The sequence below is a fragment of the Emydura macquarii genome, unplaced genomic scaffold (genome assembly GCF_026122565.2).
Source record: "Emydura macquarii macquarii isolate MOO-44397 ecotype Brisbane River unplaced genomic scaffold, CSIRO-AGI_Emac_v2 contig_1790, whole genome shotgun sequence".
Classification (NCBI taxonomy): domain Eukaryota; kingdom Metazoa; phylum Chordata; order Testudines; family Chelidae; genus Emydura; species Emydura macquarii.
The window spans coordinates 22494920-22512436 of record NW_027131927.1 but is presented as its reverse complement, the minus strand read 5'-3'; the positions used below and the strand labels follow the sequence as shown (position 1 = coordinate 22512436).

General features: G+C 46.2%; 1 protein-coding gene across 10 annotated transcripts in view; it reads left to right on the top strand.

Moving 5' to 3' along the window:
• Positions 1-17517, top strand: part of WDFY3 (WD repeat and FYVE domain containing 3) — a 325380-nt gene that overhangs the window by 134911 nt on the left and 172952 nt on the right. For 9 of the 10 annotated variants that reach the window (XM_067557105.1, XM_067557103.1, XM_067557100.1 and 6 more), the window contains 3 exons: positions 6977-7143; positions 7568-8035; positions 9910-10008. In XM_067557105.1, the coding sequence (XP_067413206.1) occupies positions 6977-7143; positions 7568-8035; positions 9910-10008 (734 nt within the window). The remainder of the gene's footprint in view (positions 1-6976; positions 7144-7567; positions 8036-9909; positions 10009-17517) is intronic. The other variant, XM_067557104.1, reaches the window with a different exon arrangement.

Below are 17517 nucleotides of genomic sequence, written 5' to 3'. Positions count from 1 at the left end.
GCCAAGTTTTGGGATGCACATTATGGCTTGTGCAAATTAGCTAAGTGAATAAATGAGGGTAAACAAAAAAGTAAACAAATAATACATAAAATAGTCTTCTGTTTCCTTTTCTGTATGTTACATTCCACTTAATGCACAGTGAATATATAGAGTAGATCCTTGCAGGAAACAAAGCTTTAATAACAAAGTGCTGTTGGGAGGGTTCTTGTATTAAGATTTCACTTTAGTTTATTTTGTTTAAAAAAAAAAAAAAAGTAATTTTACTAGTACATAAAACTAAAATTGTCTACATGAACAAAATTAATAATTCCCTCAGTTGCAGATTCTATACTTTGTTTTGAAGGCAAGCTCCACTTGTTTTGCCAGTCTAAGTGGAAGTTCATTTTGTAAGAAGCATGTATTGTCATAAAAAAGCCAAATCTATTTGTAAATGAAGGCTACAGTTTTCAAACTTGGTGCCTGAAGTTAGGTACTAAAATCTATATATGTGAACCTGATGTTCAAAGATGCAAAGTAGCCAAGCTCCAATTGATTTCATTAAAAGCTGTAGAGGCCAGCACCTTCCTAAATCAGGCCCATTTATTTTAGGTACTTACACGGAGATATAGTTCCCAAACTTCAGGCACCCAAAATAAAAAATTTGATTGAAGTTTTCAGTTACATTGGCTATTTCTGCTGCATGAAGTTGGGCATCATGCAGAAGGTGTAACCTTGTTTGTGACATTTGTTAAGCCCAGTGAAAGAGAATAAAAAAGCTGTCTATCCTGCATTATTAGCCTTTCAAGTACTTATGATTGTTCTTCTAACATGAACATTGCTTTTGAAAATGGCTGATCTCTTCCTTTTAACCCCCATGTTATCAGTAACATAAAATGAATCCTTTTTAGTAGGTTGTCAGTCATAAACAAATAGTTTTTAAGTGAGATGAAACTTGGGGATACGCAAGATAAATCAGACTCCTGAAAGGGATACAGTAGTCTGGAAAGGTTGAGAGCTGCTGGCCTAGATGAACCTACTATAAGGTGAATTCACAGCTGGCTGGAAAACCGTATTCAGCGAGTAGTTATAAATGGCTCACAGTCAAGGTGGAAGGGCATATCGAGTGAAGTCCCTCAGGGATGTGTCCTGAGTACGTTCTATTAATATCTTCATAAATGATTTGGATAATGTCATAGAGAGTGCACTTATAAAGTTTGCTGATGATACCAAGCTGGGAGGAGTTGCAAGTGCTTTGGAGGACAGGATTAGAATTAAAAATTACCTTGACATAGTTGGAGAAATAGTCTGAAATAAATAGGATGACATTCAATAACAAATGCAAAATAGTGTGCTTAGGAAGGAATACTTAGCTGAACAAATACAAAATGGAAAATGACTGCGTAGGAAGAAGTATTATGGAAAAGGATCTAGATAGTGGATTACAAACTAAATGAGTCAACAATGTAACGCTTGCACAAAAAAAAAAAAAAAAGGCAAACATCATTCTGAGATGTTGTAGCAGAAGTGCTATATGCAAGTGCTATATGCAAGTAATTCTTCCACTCTACTCAGCACTGATAAAACCGCAACTGGAGTGCAGTGTCCAGTTCTGGACACCACACTTTGGGAAAGATGTGGAGAAATTGGAGAAAGTCTAGAGCAGGGGTGGCCAACCAGTCAGAGACAAAGAGCCAAAAAATAGCTGTTGATAATGCTAAGAGCCACATTTTCCTTACCCTCCGCCGACAATTTGCGCTGATCCCTCATCTTCAGCGGCAGCTTGTAAATTTCACTTTCCCCTCCATTCTTATCCTCCCCGGTCTAGAGGAGAGCTACAAAAATGATTAGCGTTCTAGAAAACATGACCTACAAAGAAAGATTGAGAAGAAAAGACTGAGGGGGGGCATGATAACAGTTTTCAAGTAAGTAATAAATTGTTTATAAAGGGGAGGGGTGATAAATTGTTCTCCTTATCCACTGAGGACAGGACAAGAAGTAACAGGCTTAAATTGCAGCAAGGGAAATATAGGTTAGACATTAGAAAAAGCTTCCTAACTGTAAGAGTAGTTAAGCACTGGAACAAATCACTAGAGAGATTGTGGAATCTCTGTTATTGGTGGGTTTTAAGATCAGGTTAGACAAACACCTTTCAAATATGGTCTATAATGTTCAGTCCTGCCTCAGTGCAGGGGACTGGACTAAATGACCTCTTGAGGTCTTTTCCAGTCTTACATCTTTCTATGATTATTTTTTATTTAGAAGCAATGTAACGGACAAAACGTATTGAAAGGATGATGCCTAGTATTTTTGGCATTGTTGCAAACAAGTGAAAAAGAGACAGGTCATTTTGGTTTGAACAAGTTGAAATGAAAGTTTACATAGCACTATATTGTGATTTATTATTTTTAGGATAAATTATTTTGTTTTCCTCCTAAAGCTGTCTTCTGTTCTTTGGCCCCCCAGTTAGGCTGAGCCTTTTCCACTCTGTGGAGATTCGTTTTTTTTTTGTTTTTTTTTGGACAGTAACTTTGGGTAGGTCTACACTGAAGAATGATGTCGATTTACTTTAAATTGACTTTCACCTGCTGAATTGTAGAAGTTGCAGGAGCATGATCACACCACACACCTTGCGCCAGGCTCTTACATCCCCAATTGCCATGCTTGGGTTGACCTTCAAAGGAGTGCACCGTGGATAGGTATCCCACAGTGCATCTAGCCGCAGAGGCTTTTGGGAAGCTTGTCATCCTCCCACGATGCAATGTGCTCCCTCCTCCTCCCTTCTTGTCCCAAACAAACTGCAAATGCTTTTTTGCACCATTTTTCTATGCCACGCGTACGCCGTTGCTGGAGAGGCATGGAGCCCTCTCAGCTCTGCACTATCATTGGGAGCATCACAAATGCCTCACAGCTTATCCTGCAGTATTTTCAAAGGCGAGACAAAAGCCGCAGCACAGAAAATAGCGATGTTACGGAGGCCGCGCTGCTACAAGCCAGAGAGCGAATCAATACCCATTTGCTTCAGGCTGTCACGCATCATCTTCAGTCTGTGTGGTGTCTGTTCTGGTCCTAGGAAACAAGCACAGACTGGTGGGATTGCATCGTTATGAAGGTGTGGGATGATGAGCAGGGGCTGCTGAACTTTCGTATCCAAAACGCCACTTTCTTTGAACTTTGTGCGGAGCTGTCTCCAGCCCTGAAGTGTGTGAATACTTGCTTGAGACCAGCTGAGACAGTGGAGAAGCGAGCGGCCATCACTTTGTGGAAGCTGGCAACCCTAGACTGCTACCAGTCAGTTGGGAAACAATTCAGAGTCGGTAAATCCACCCTTGGAGCTGCTGTGATGCAAATGTGCAGGGCCATTAATAGACTTCTGCTACAAAGTGAAAAGTGCAGGACTTAGTGGATGGGTTTGCTGCAATGGGGTTCCCAAACTGGGGAGGCAATAGATGGCACGCATATCTGTATCCTAGCACCTGACCACCTTGCCACAAAGTACATAAATCAAAAGGAAAACTTCTCAATGGTGTTGCAGGCCCTTGTGGATCACAGGGGACACTTCACCAACATCAGTGTGGGGTGGTCAGGAAAGATGCAGGACATGCACATCTTTGGGAACTCTGGTCTGTTCAATAAGATGCAGGAGGACACTTTCTTCCTTGACCAAAAAGTAAATATTGGGGATATGGAAATGCCAATAGTGATCCTGGGGGAATCCTGTCTACTCCTTGCTCCCTTGGCTAATGAAGCCCTACATCGGGCATCTGGACAGTGAAAAGGAGCGTTTCAATAACAGGCTCAGCAAGTGCAGAATGGTGGTGGAATGTGCATTTGGGCGTTTAAAGGCCAGATGGAGATGTCAAGCTTAGTGAGTAGACATCAGTGAAAAGAACATCCCATCAGTTATATTTGCATGCTGTGTACTCCATAATTTGTGTGCAACTAAGGATGAAAAATTCCCCCAGAGCTGGACCATGGAGGCTGATAGGCTGGCTGCAAATTTTGAGCAGCCAGATTCCAGTGTTACTTTCAGAGCCAACCGCAGAGTGCTTCGCTTACAGGAAGCATTGAAAAATTGATTTTGCAATGAACCGCAGTAATGTATTGTCTCTTCTGTGCCTTGCTCTTTCCCATCCCTCAACCAGCGGCCCCCTCCCCTTCTTTCGCCACCCAAGCTATGAATGAATAAAGACAGATTTTTTTTAAAGCTGCAAAGTTTTATTTGTGACCACTTTCATTGGGGGGAAAGGAGGATAAGTTAACATTGTAAAGTGTCACTGTGCAAATAACTGTGGTTGCATGCTGTTCTTAAAGCATCTTTCTGCTCGCCTCTACTGGTGTGGAGTGCAACACATACTGCACCCTGCTCAGCCTCCTCCTAGAGTGTTAGGGAGTGGGGGCTGATGATAAAATGGTAGGCGGTGGAGCGCTTTGGAGGGGCTGCATAGGGAGTCTGTCCTGCCGATGCTCTTCCTGGAGCTCTACCAGATGCCTCAGCATCTCCGACTGATCCCTCATAATACACATCATCTCCTGTTGAGTATCACGCTCCTATGCAGATCTTCTGTGTTCCATGTCCATGTCTAGTTTTTCAAACAAGGACATCGTCCAGGCTCTGAGCTGTGTGTCAGCAGCTACAGAGGCATCCATTAGTTCACTAAACATATCATCCTGCATTTTTTCCCCCCACTTCCTAATCTGGGAAAGTCTTTCAGCAGGAGTTCTGCAAGGTGGGCTGAAGGCCGAAGTGTTGACTGGGGGGGGGGGGGGTAAGGGAGGGAAGCCTTGTTAGCTGATCAAAGTAGTAAAAGAAATGTTACAATGTAAAAAGGAACTCCCCTTCATGTTTGCAAGGCTAAGCCAGACTCGCATTCCAATCTATAAGTAGCAGACAGGTCAGAGTTGTGTTCCAGACACGGTAATCAAGGGGCCCTTGCATTCATTATAGAGAGGTTTAATTAGCACTAAAATCCACAATCCACACTTGATCAAGGAGAGAGATCACTGGGCTCCCCTGTAACATCCCAAGGACCAGTTTGTGAGAAGGTGGGCAGAACAGATTAGAGGACGCTGTGAGTGAGGTGTAGCATTAGAAAACATAGGGCAACCAGTGTCCCGACTCAACACCCATAGCAATACCAGTGCTAGGAATTGTCTTGGGGAGGCACCCAGGGACACTGGCTATGGCAGAAGAATAACACAGAGTGACTGTATTGGTCGGGTATTTTAAACTTGCACCATCTTCCCTAGGTGACCATGTGTGATATCAGTCCCTTGAGGTTAAGGCAGGCAGAAAGGGAAGATTTGCTGCTATGTTGTGTTCTGTGATGATGCCTGCTCATTTAATAGCAGAGTGGAGGGGTAAAGTCTCCTACTGTGGCGGAAGACATAAGGCTGCTGTCCCCAAGAACACAAACTGAACTGAAGCTGAACTGGGGACACAACTGCAAAAATTAGATTTGCCCCACACACTCACCAGATGTGCCTTCCCCGGCATCTCGATCAGTCCTTCTGTCCTGTGTGTGACAGGGCTGCTCTGAGGTAACGAACAGGTTCTTGCTCTCAGGTAGAATGGATATCCTGCTCTCCTGCCCCCTGCTCTCCTCATCCTCCTTGTCCACAGAGTCCTCCTCATTCGTTCTGGACTGGGATTCTGTGGAGGTATCGACGCTACGCGGTGGCATGGTGGTGGAGTCACCATCGAGAATCACATGCAGCTCCTTGTAAAAGTGGCATGCTTTGGGCGAGGAACCAGAATGGCTGTTAGCTTCCCTAGTTTTCTGATAAGCCTGCCTCAGCTCTTTGATCTTAACGTGGCACTGCTGCATGTCCCTTCTCCAACATGTTGCGAAATAGCTTCTCATATATATCTACATTTATTTAGCTGAGCCAGAAGAGACTCTTTGCCCCACAGACCAATGAGATCCAGGACCTCTGGTCAACTCCATGCTGGAGCACGTTTGGGCCATGCAGCCGTCATGAGTGGTTGAACTACAAAGCTCTCTCCATGCTGTTCAAACTGGAAATGGTCATTCAAAATTTCCCGGGGCTTGAGGGGAGGAGCTATTTCCTGTTTATGTGGCCATGTTACAGCAGAGTGCAAATGTCCAGAGCGATCACAGCAGAGCATTATGGGATACCTCCCAGAGGCCAATGGCATCGATTTACATTGCACTCTACCTACACTGACGCAAATGTGACCCATGGAGTTAGACTTCCGTGCTATGCCACTTGCAGAGGTGGTTTTATTAGGTCGACTTTTACCATGATTTAGATCAGCGGAACTTACGTGCCAGTGGAGATGCATACTTTAGGGGGTCGACATAAGCAGCATTATGTCGACATCCATTGCCAGTGTAGACCAGGCCTGAATATAATAAAATACCTGTATGTACTAATGTTGTTAGTAGTGATAGCATTTAATATATTCTTGGTATAGTCATTTTTTTTTTTGTTTTTTACAAAGGACTACATTTCAAAGAGTCTCATATAAAGACTTCTGAAGTTCCCTTCATCTAATTGTAGTACTCATGAAGCTTTGTATGTCTGCTAGCTATCTTTGAAGTACTCCTTTTATATATTTACTTTGTGTCTCAGTTCCACTTCTGTAAAATGATAATACTTCCTTTACTTTCATGCCCCCTTTTGACTTGTCTAGTTAATATTTTTTGAGTCAGGAATAGTCTCTTACTATGTGTTTAGCATTATTGATGCCCTGATCTCAATTAGTTTTTTCAGACGCTACTATAATACAAATAATAATGTTTAATCAATTTAATACTATACAACTTGGAAGAGAGTGTAAAATATAGAAATGTAGTGCACCCTAGCCTTTGGCTTCAGAATCCTAGGTTACTAAATCTGTGCCTCTAAAATTAACCTCTCTCCTTAATTTAAGGAAAAAAAGAAAAGAAAGAAAGGAAAAAACCTCAGATGAGTTTGAATGGTTTGTTAAAGTGAATATGTACTAATATGAGCTGTTGTACTGTATATTCTTTAGATTAGAACAGGCAAAAGAGACAGAATCCAAAGATGCTTTGAAGGATTTGGTTAATCTGATAACTTCCCTAACAACATATGGTGTCAATGAATTAAAACCAGCTGGTGTTACCACCGGAGCACCTTTTCTGTTGCCTGGATTTGCAGTCCCACAACCTGCAGGCAAAGGTGAGTTTACTGTTTTTATCACACAGAGTAGAAGTCTTTTTGAGGGAAAAAATTCTGGTACACTACAGAAATCATTTACAGTTCAAGTGTAGGTGGTTGTTTCTTCTAAAATCAGCAGTTAAATAGTTTACAATATTGACTTTAAAAGGTAATTTTGTTTCATTGCTAGTGTCCAGATGAGTGGGAGGACATCCTTTAAAGAATTTCTTAGTGCTTTTTGAATTTTGAAGAAGAATTTTTGAATTTGAATTTTGAAGAAGAATTTCTTGCTTGCTTTTTGAAAAATCCATTTTAGTAGTATTTCTTTTTGTTTATTGTGCTACAGAGAACAAATTGTTTGTTTGTTTAATTCAAACTTTTTCCTTAATATGGTCAAGCAAATGGATGTAAAATTGTTTTTTCCCCCCTTTGTTTCCTGTTGTAGGTCATAGTGTGAGGAATATTCAAGCTTTCTCCGTCCTTCAAAATGCATTTTTGAAAGCAAAAACTAACTATCTTGCACAAATTATTCTGGATGCCATTACAAATATTTACATGGCAGACAATGCCAACTACTTCATCTTGGAATCACAGCACACCTTGTCCCAGTTTGCAGAGAAAATTTCTAAGCTTCCAGAAGTGCAGACCAAATACTTTGAGATGCTGGAGTTTGTCGTATTTAGCTTGAATTATATTCCTTGTAAAGAACTGATTAGTGTCAGCATCCTCTTAAAATCCAGCACATCTTACCAGTGTAGCATCGTTGCAATGAAGACCCTTCTTAAGTTCACCCGTCATGACTACATCTTTAAGGATGTCTTCAGGGAGGTGGGGCTTCTGGAGGTGATGGTAAACCTTTTGCACAAATATGCAGCCCTTTTGAAAGATCCCACTCAGGCTCTGAATGATCAAGGTAGAGTGTTTTCTTTGTTTTTATTTATCTACATGTTTTAGGCTTGCAGAGAAACTAGTGCTAGTTAGCTGAGAGTAGTTCTGGTTAGTCAGGACACCTTGTTTTTGTTCTCAGCATTGCCAGTTACTTGCCAAGCTCATTTAAATTCTCTGTGCTTCAGTTTTCTTATGTAAAATTATTATAATGTTTATCCACCTGTGCTTCGAGGTCCTCCAATGAAAGGTACTATGTAAATGCAAAATATTTAATAAAAATATATAGTAGCTGGAGTTTTCCCCCTTTTAAAAAAAACAAAAACAAAAAACTTTATAATGCAATATTATACTTAGGTTATTTTAGTACAGGGCAAAAATGAGCAAGTGGGGAATATCACCTGTATAACTATATTGATTATATATTGGCTTTCATCTCAGATATCACAATAGTTTCCTGTGTGTGTGTGTGTATGTGCACATGTGCGTCCCCCTAACCTACCTGCATGTGTGCTGAGCACATTGACACTCCATGTTGCCATGAACTAAACGTTTGTGTGGACAACCGCTCAGGAAAGTTTGAGATGACTTATCTAAAGGTTAAGTTAAAGCACATTAAAATCCTGTGTGGATGCTCTCTGGAGGATTAAGCCAAAGCAAACTAAGGCTATGTCTATAGGACATCATTTACAGCTGTTTCTGGTGAAGATGCTCTAAACTGATGGGAGAGAGCACTCCCATTGGCTTAATAACTCCAGTCTCCATGAGATGTGGTAGCTATGTTAGTGGGAGAAGCTCTCCTGCTAACATAGTGCTGTTTACACTAGTGCTTAGGTTCGTGTAATTTACATCGCTCAGGGATGTGGATTATTCATACCCCTGAGTGATGTAAATTATACTGAAGTAATTTGTAATGTAGACATAGCCTAAGTCAACTTTACCTCTGAATGAGAGTATCCACAAATGGGTTTAATGTGCTTTAACTTCACACCTTAAGTTAATTCATCTTAACTTTCCTGAGTGTTTCTGTGTGGACAAACCCTCAATGTGGTTTAAAACACAGTTTCTCAACCTGTGGTACGTATATCTGAGGGGGTACGCGAGACACAGGCAGGAGGTACCTGGGGAAAAACAGAGTGAAGGGGAGGTGGGCGGCAGCTGCTGATTTTGGGGGAGGCAGGCAGCAGCACCCTGCTTCCCGCCGGGTCCCAGCTGGGAAGCAAGCGGCAGCCGCCGACTCTTGGGAGGGACAGGCGGCAGCTGCCTGCTTCCTGTCAGGTCCAAGCTCTGAGCTGGGAGGTGGACAGCAGCCCCCTGCTTCCCGCCGGGTCCCAGCTCCCCAGCTTGAAGACGGGCAGCAGTCACCTGCCCAGATCCCTGGGCCCCAGCCAGCGCAAAGTCTCCTCTGCCCCAGCTCGGATTGGGTGGCAGTTGCCCACCTCCCAGGCTGGCAGCCAGGCAGCAGCAGCCTGCAACTTACTCAGGTGGCAGCCCCCCCCCCCCTCCCTGGCTCAAGGCCCAGTGCCCAGAAAACTTGTCAATTTCACTGCTCTAGCTGCCCCGGATTTTACCAGTTACCCTCTTTTCCTGTCTCTCGCCCTCCTTCCCTGTCTCTCTCTCACCCCTTCCTCCTCTCAAATCTATGGCAAAAAATTTGGCACGGCACTTTATATTCCCCAGTGTTGGGGTACTTATTAAAATGTTAATAAGTTAGGGTGTACTTGCTACTTAAAAGGTTGAGAAACACTAGTTTAAAAGTTTGCTAAAGGGTGATTTCTATGTGGAAGCTAAAAAAATGAGGATTGGTGAAAGGAACAAAACTGTTTTAATCTTTTAAAAAAAAAAAAAAAAAATCAGCTTTGTTGTTTTCAATGCAATCAACTTTTGAAATTTATTTTTTAGAGGATTCAAGAAACAGTTCTTTTGAGGACCAAAAGCAGCTAGCTTTATTGGTTATGGAGACCTTGACTGTACTACTACAAGGATCAAACACAAATGCAGGTAATTTGAGAAACTACTGGTAAAGTAAAAAGTACGAGAGTCCTGTAGCACTTTAAAGACTAACAAATTAAATTTCTGTAGGCATAAGCTTTCGTGGGCTTCGTCAGGGTTGCAGCCCATGAAAGCTTGTGCCTACAGAAATTTAATTTATTAGTCTTTAAAGTGCTACAGGACTGTTGTTGTTTTTGCTGTATCCAGACTAACATGGCTACCCCTCTGGAACTTTTCATACTGGTAAAGTGTATGAAGTTACATCGATTATGATAATGGTGAACTCTGAAGTGCATGCTTAAAGACAGAAGAGTGGTATTGACTGATTGGGCTTAAATGTACGATTGTCTGCATCAAACAAGGCTTTTGACCTTGAAATACAACATATTAATAGCATAGCACTTAATTATTTCATTTCAATTTGTATGATAAAAGTCTGTTGATGATCTTTGTCCGAGTCATGTTTTTGACTGTCATCTGCTGCAGAAATTGAAAATATACTTCGTGACCTCGTTTCCTTTTGTAATTAAATTTATATAATATAGTTAAAACAACAATCAAATGACTGTGGACAATTTCAGTTCATTTAGTTATAAGGTTAGGTTTACCTATTCAACTTTTTACTAAAAATAAACTGTACTTAAAGTTTATAATATGGCTTCTCACACTGGTCCTATTTTCAAAAATAGGAGCAGGTTGATGAATATCTTACCTGCTCCTGAAATCACTGTGGATGTTCAGATAAATCGAGTAACTGCATGTACAAATGTCTAGCTAAAAACACCTTGCCATTTACTTGAACGAATTCCCAATTTTTATGTACCAGTTATGTGCTTGGTTACATGTGTGTTTGTGAAAACCAGGCCATATCCAAAGTCATATTATGATGTAGGTTAATTTACTGTCCATTTCATCCTCAGTATGGATTAATTTACATCTATGTGCCCCTCTATGTAAATAAAGGGAGAGGAAGATAACTCCTTTAAATCCTGTCTGTTGCTGATCTGTTGAAAAGAAAAAAAAAAAAAAAAACTATAGAAATTAGCAGCTACTGGCCTAAAGCTCTTTAAAATGCCTTTAGTCCTGCCCATTTCTTTTCCTCAACCCTGACCTGTGTTTCAAATAAACTAGAGCTTTTTTACTTTTATTTTACTTAGCAAAGAGAAAGTAGAAGTTGTTTAAATGGTCAGAATTTGACTTTCTTAAATGAAAGTAAGCTTGAGAACAACCTATTTGTGTTGGCAAAGCACTGTTGTACACAGTGTCTGGACTGGTAGAATGTAACTTTTTACTTGTTTCCTTTTTCTTTCTGAAATGCAGTCTGTGTTCTACTTCGAGTGATTGCTCATATCCATTCCAATATAGGTGAGCGCGCGCCCTGTGCGCTGGTTCCCGGAACTTTTTTCCCCTTAGCAAGCCCCGTAGGGTCGGCTTAGGCGCCCCCTGGAGTACTGCGCTTATGCCGCAGTTCATAGGGCACAACCGACCCTGCGGGCCCTCAGTTCCTTCTTTCGCCTGTGACGGACCCTGGAATGTCTGCCTCTTGCTAACTAGCAAGTAGCATCCCCTTCGTAGTTAAGTAGCATAGTTGTTAGCATTAAGTGTTTAGATAGATAGATAGATAGCCCTCATGGGCTTAAGGTTGGGCCATGCCTGGCTCAACCAGCTTCAAAGCCTGCGCAGTTTGCAGCAAGGCATTCCCCGTGAGTGACCCTCATGACTGCTGCCTCGGAGAGGAGCATAGAAAGGACAGATGCAAAATCTGTAAGGCCGTCAAGCCACGCACCCAAAAGGAGAGGGACACGCGTTTAAAGGCCATACTTATGGAGTCTGCGCTTCGGCCAGACTCTGAACTGGTGCGTTCCCCCTGCGGCACCGAGCGTCTCCTCGGTGTGGAGCGCTCCACCGGCACCGATTTCGACCCACCCGGTGCCGAAAAGGAAGAAGCGGCAGGACACAATGCGCCAGGACTCCCCCACACTGCCCGCCCGGCCTGGGGGAAGTCAGGAGATGCACCAGCCACGTGCCATGGAGATTACTCCAGCACCTGCATCTCCTCACAGGGAGCCTCCCCCGACTCCTGGGGGTGGGGGAGCGTACCTGCAAGGGCTGTCGATGCTGAAGGCGTTTGCAGCGGCACGCGTCCTCATGGGCATGCCCATGCCTCTGTCCCCCCCTCGGCCGAAGGCGCAGGGGCCAGCGTCTCCGGGTAAACCCGTGCTGGGTGGCCCCGGTGGGTGGCAGAGACAGGAGTCGAAGTCTCCCCCCAGATGGTCACAGAGGGTAGAGTGTGTGGGCTCCCCTCCCAGCTCCGACACTGAGTCATCGAGCTCCTCGACACCGCGGCACCGAGGGCGGTTGAGAGGGTCAAGCATGAGGCGACGCCGATACAGTTCCGCCTCGCATGGGGGACACAGTTCCAGTTCTAGCACCCCAGCACCGAGTCCAGTTCGGCACTGGTCCAGATCCCTGGCACACAGCCCGGTGCGGATCCCAGCACCCGAAGAGACCGAACGCGCTCGGCACCGGTCCAGATCCCTGGCACGGATGCCGATGCCCAAGTCCCAATGCGTTTGGCCACCGGTCCAGATACCTGGCATCGGCGGGGAGTCTGGCACTGGAACAGACACAACGGCACCGGTCCCGATTCCCGGACCGTAGTCTGGCGAGGATCCTGGTGCCGAAGGACTCAGCACCGATGGCGGCAATGGCACTGCACCACCAATCATGGTCTTCGGAGTCGGAGCTGGCACAGACACGGCACCGCTCCCAGTCCCCAAAGGGGAAGCGCCGTCACAAGACCTCAGCGCGGAGGCAGCGGTCGTCGTCCGGTTCCTCCAGCCGCTCACTCCCCCGCCGCCACACGATCCTCCTTTTCATCATCGTCTCAGGGTCGGTCGTCATCCAAGGCAGGCAAAGGCCATAGATACAAGCGATCTAGTGGCTCGGGGTCCCATGCCCACCATCGGGAGACATCCTAGTCGGCACCGATGCCGGCACGGGTGTGGCCACATGGACCTTGGCAGTGGCCATACTGGGGGCTTTGGGGGGACCCAGGTGGGCCAGGGTACGGTGTCAGTCCACTCCTCAGTGGCCCAACCAGCACACCCCCCCTCTCCCTCCCTCCCCCCCTTCCCCCCCCCGAGCCAGAAAGACAAAGGCCATTTCTCAAAAGAGGAATTGGACCCTGGGGAGGGTCCCTCCACGGGGCCCCTCCCACAATCCTCCTCCTCCTCCTCTGACGATGCGGCCGCCAGGGACCGTAGGGCACCAGTTTCTGACTTTAAGGCATACCAGGAACTGCTTAAGAGGGTGGCTAGTAATTTGAACCTTGAGCTCAAGGAGCTGTCTGAGGAGGACGACCCCCTCTTTGGTGTGTCGGGATCAGCAGGGCGCCCCAAAGTAGCCCGGCTATTACATGAGAGGGTCTTGAAGCTGGCCAAGGCCCTCTGACAAACCCCTGCATCAGTTGCCCCTATGTCCAAGGGCACCGAAAGGAAGTACTATGTTCCTGCGGTGGGGTTAGAGTATTTGTACACCCATCCCGCTCCGGGAACTCTCGTTGTTGATGCTGTAAACCAGAAGATAGGCAGGGGTACCAGGGCAATACCCCTAAGAAAAAGGATTGCAAAAAACTGGATCTTTTCGGCCCAAAGCGAAGGGGGGCCTGAGGCCCATTTTAGACCTCCGTCATCTGAACAAATTCATCAGGCGCTTCAGGTTCCGTATGGTTTCCCTAGCTTCCATCATTCACGCTCTGGATCCAGGGGATTGGTACGTTGCCCTTGATTTGAAGGATGCTTACTTTCATATTACTATCCTTCCCGGTCACAGAAGGTTTCTGCGGTTTGTGGTAGCAGCCTACCACTACCAGTTCTCGGCCGTACCCTTTGGCCTCTTGTCCGCCCACAGGGTGTTCACGAAGTGTATGGCAGTGGTGGCGGCCTACCTGCGCCACAGAGGGGTCCAGATCTTCCCCTACCTAGACAACTGGCTGATCCGGGGCAAGTCCAGAGCCCATGTGAGGAACAGCCTGGGACTCACTTGCGCAACATGCACCAAACTGGGGCTGCTCATCAACGAGCAGAAGTCCATTCTCACCCTGGTGCAGCGCATAGACTTTATCGGGGCCACCCTGGACACCATCCAGGCCAGAGCCTTCCTCCCACAGCCTCACTTTGAGGTGATGGCTGCCATAATCGATGATCCCCACAGGTCCCCCACGACGACAGCAAGGCACTGCCTTCAGCTGTTGGGACACGTGGCGGCCTGTACATATGTGGAGAGGCTGGCTCACCTCAAGCTCAGACCTCTCCAGGCGTGGTTGGTCTCGGTGTATGCACCAGCCAGGCACTCCCTGAACAGAGTAGTCACGGTTCCCACGCAGGTACTGACCTCCCTGGTCTGGTGGAGGGACCCAGGGGAGGTGTTTAAGGGAGTCCTCTTCAGAGACTTGGCACCATCAGTAACCCTGATCACGGACGCTTCGGATGTGGGTTGGGGAGCCCACATCAGCTCCGACCTGAGCACCCAGGGGTTCTGGTCGGAGGAGGAGAAGTGTCTCCATATCAATGTCGGGAAGCTCAGGGCAGTCCGCCTGGCCTGCAAGGTGTTCCTCAGATTCCTGAGGGGCAGGATGGTGCAGGTCCTCACGGACAACACAGCAGCCATGTTTTATATGAACAGGTGGGAGGGGGGGTGCGCTCCTCGGCCCTTTGCCAGGAGGCCATCTGACTTTGGGACTTTGCGGTGAGGCACAACTTCCACATATCTGCCTCTCACCTCCCGGGGGTCAGGAACAACGAGGCGGACCGCCTCAGCAGGTAGTTTTTACCCCGACAGGACTGGTCACTATACCGGGTGGTGATAAGTTTTATCTTCCGCAAGTGGGGTGTTCCCCAACTGGACCTGTTCGCGTCGTCCTGGAACAGGAAGTGCCCAGGTTTCTGCTCGCTCCAGGGTCGTGAGCCAGGCTTCATTTCCGACGCGTTCCTTATAGACTGGATGGGGATCCTCATGTATGCGTTTCCCCCCATTCCGCTACTGCCCAAATTCCTCTTGAAGATGAAGAGGGACAAAGCGGACATCATACTGATTGCCCCAGCCTGGCCGAGACAGCGCTGGTTCAGCATGCTGCTGGATATGTCGATCGTCCCGCCACTGCCGCTCCCGAGGTGCTACGACCTGCTCTCCCAGGACCAGGGTCGCCTGCTGCACCCAGGCCTGGACTCCCTCCAGCTGACAGCATGGAGACTCTGGCTGATGGAGGGAGAGAGAGCCTGCTCGGTGCAGGTCCAACAGGTTCTGCTGGGCAGCAGAAAACCTTCCACTCAGGTGGTGTACCAGGCCAAATGGAAGTGGTTTACCTGTTGGGCCGAGTCCCGGGGTATCCCACCGAGGTGCTCGCTCATACAGGTGATTTTGGAGTACCTGCTCCATTTGAAGCTCCAGGACCTAGCACTGGCCTCCCTGAAGGTGCACTTGGCGGCCATCTCGGCCTTCCACCAGCCGATGGAAGAGAGGTCTTTGTTTTCCCACCCTATGTCAGTCCGGTTCCTTAAAGGGGTGGAGAGGCTATACCCGCAGGTCCTTGACCTGATGCCTTCCTGGGACCTGAACCTGGTCCTCGTCATGCTGATAGGACTCTCCTTCGAGCCCATAGCTACATGCCCGCTGCTCGTCCTGTCATGGAAGGTAGCCTTCCTGGTAGCCATCACATCGGCTAGAAGGGTCTCCGAGATAAGGGCTTTGACCTCGGAGCCCCACTATACTGTCTTTTATAAGGACAAGGTGCTACTGAGACCCCACCCAGCCTTCCTGCCTAAGGTGGTGTCCCAGTTTCATTATAACCAGAATATCTTCCTTCCCGTGTTCTTTCCAAAACCGCTCGGGTCAGAGGAGGAGCGGAGATGGCACTCGCTGGACGTGAGATGAGCCCTCACCTACTACATCGAGCAAACGCAGCCGTTCGTGGCGGTGGTGGATCGGATGCAGGGCTCACCTGTCTCCACCCAGCACATCTCCGCCTGGATCACCGCCTGCATCAGAACCTGCTAAGAGCAGGCAAAGGTGCCACTTCCAGGAGCTGTTTCGGCACGCTCAACCAGAGCCCAGGCCTCGTCGGCGGCCTTCCTGGAACAAGTACCCCTGCAGGACATCTGCAAAGCAGCTACCTGGTCATCGGTCCACACCTTCACGTCCCACTACACCATCGTGCAGCAGGCGAGAGAGGACGCGGGCTTTGGCAGGTCTGTACTGATGAGAGAGCTCGCCGTTGACTCCTACCCACCTCCAAGGAATGGCCATTTAATCACCTATATTAGAATGTATATGAGCAATCACTCGAAGTAGAAAACAGGGTTACTTACTAGTAACTGTTGTTCTTCGAGATGTGTTGCTCAGATCCATTCCATAACCACTCCACTGTTGGAGTCAGCAGAAAGAAGGGACTGAGGGGCCAGCAGGGTCGGCGGTCCCCTATGTGCCACGGCATGAGCACGGTACTCCAGGGGATGCCTAATCCGACCCTACGGGGCTTGCTAAACGGAAAAAAGTTCCAGGAACCAGTGCACAGGGTGCGCACTCACCTATGTTGGAATGAATATGAGCAACACATCTCGAAGAACAACTGTTACTGGTAAGTAATCCTGTTTTTAACAGTTTGCAGTCAGATGAAAGCATCATGTTAATCCTTCAGTCATGGTACTTTGTTCAGCAGCCTTTTGCTGGGTTGTTTTCTGGATTGTTTTGTGTATAAAAAGTTTAGTTGAGTGTGTTGATCAGTCTCTGATTTAGGTTTTCTGAATACAAACAAACTTGAAAACAGCCCAGTTACTCATAAAACATTGTTCGGCTTAGTGGCTTGGCATGTGCTTGTTGTGATGAAATTATGCTTTTAAAGAGTCATCTGCTAACCTGTAATTTACCTGAGGGAAAGGGGAGAGGAATGAATCGCAAGTCAATGGGAACAGCCTGGAAATTGCAGTGATATTTAATATTCAATGAGTATTTTGTGTATTTTAACTTTGTGTGCTTGTGTGTGCCATGCTTTCTGTTTTAAGTAACCTATACCACCTCCCCTTTGAAATGTGTATTTAATTTCTGTTACCCCACTGTGTTTCTTTAATCCAGTTCTTTTAGACAGGACCACTCCTTAAGCGTATAGAGGCTGTGATACAAAACCCATTTAAATCAGTGGAACTTTCTCTGTTAACTTCAATAAGCTTTGGATTGGAAATCTACCTGAGGGGTAAAGTTGATGTTAGGCCATAGAGTGGGAAGAATGATTGTTGATGGAATGATATATTCTTAGTACAAGCAAGGAAGGGGGGGCAGAGATCAAAGGGGCATCATTTCTCAGTGGGCTGTGGGGCGTATCTATTTTCATCTGAAACTATTGGACGCTGAGTAGCAATAAAATAAAAAGTTACAACTTAACTACATTTATAAGGAAATAATTTGTAAAAACCTATTGAAACTTATCTAAAAATGGATGCAAATTCCAGTTCTTGTCATAGT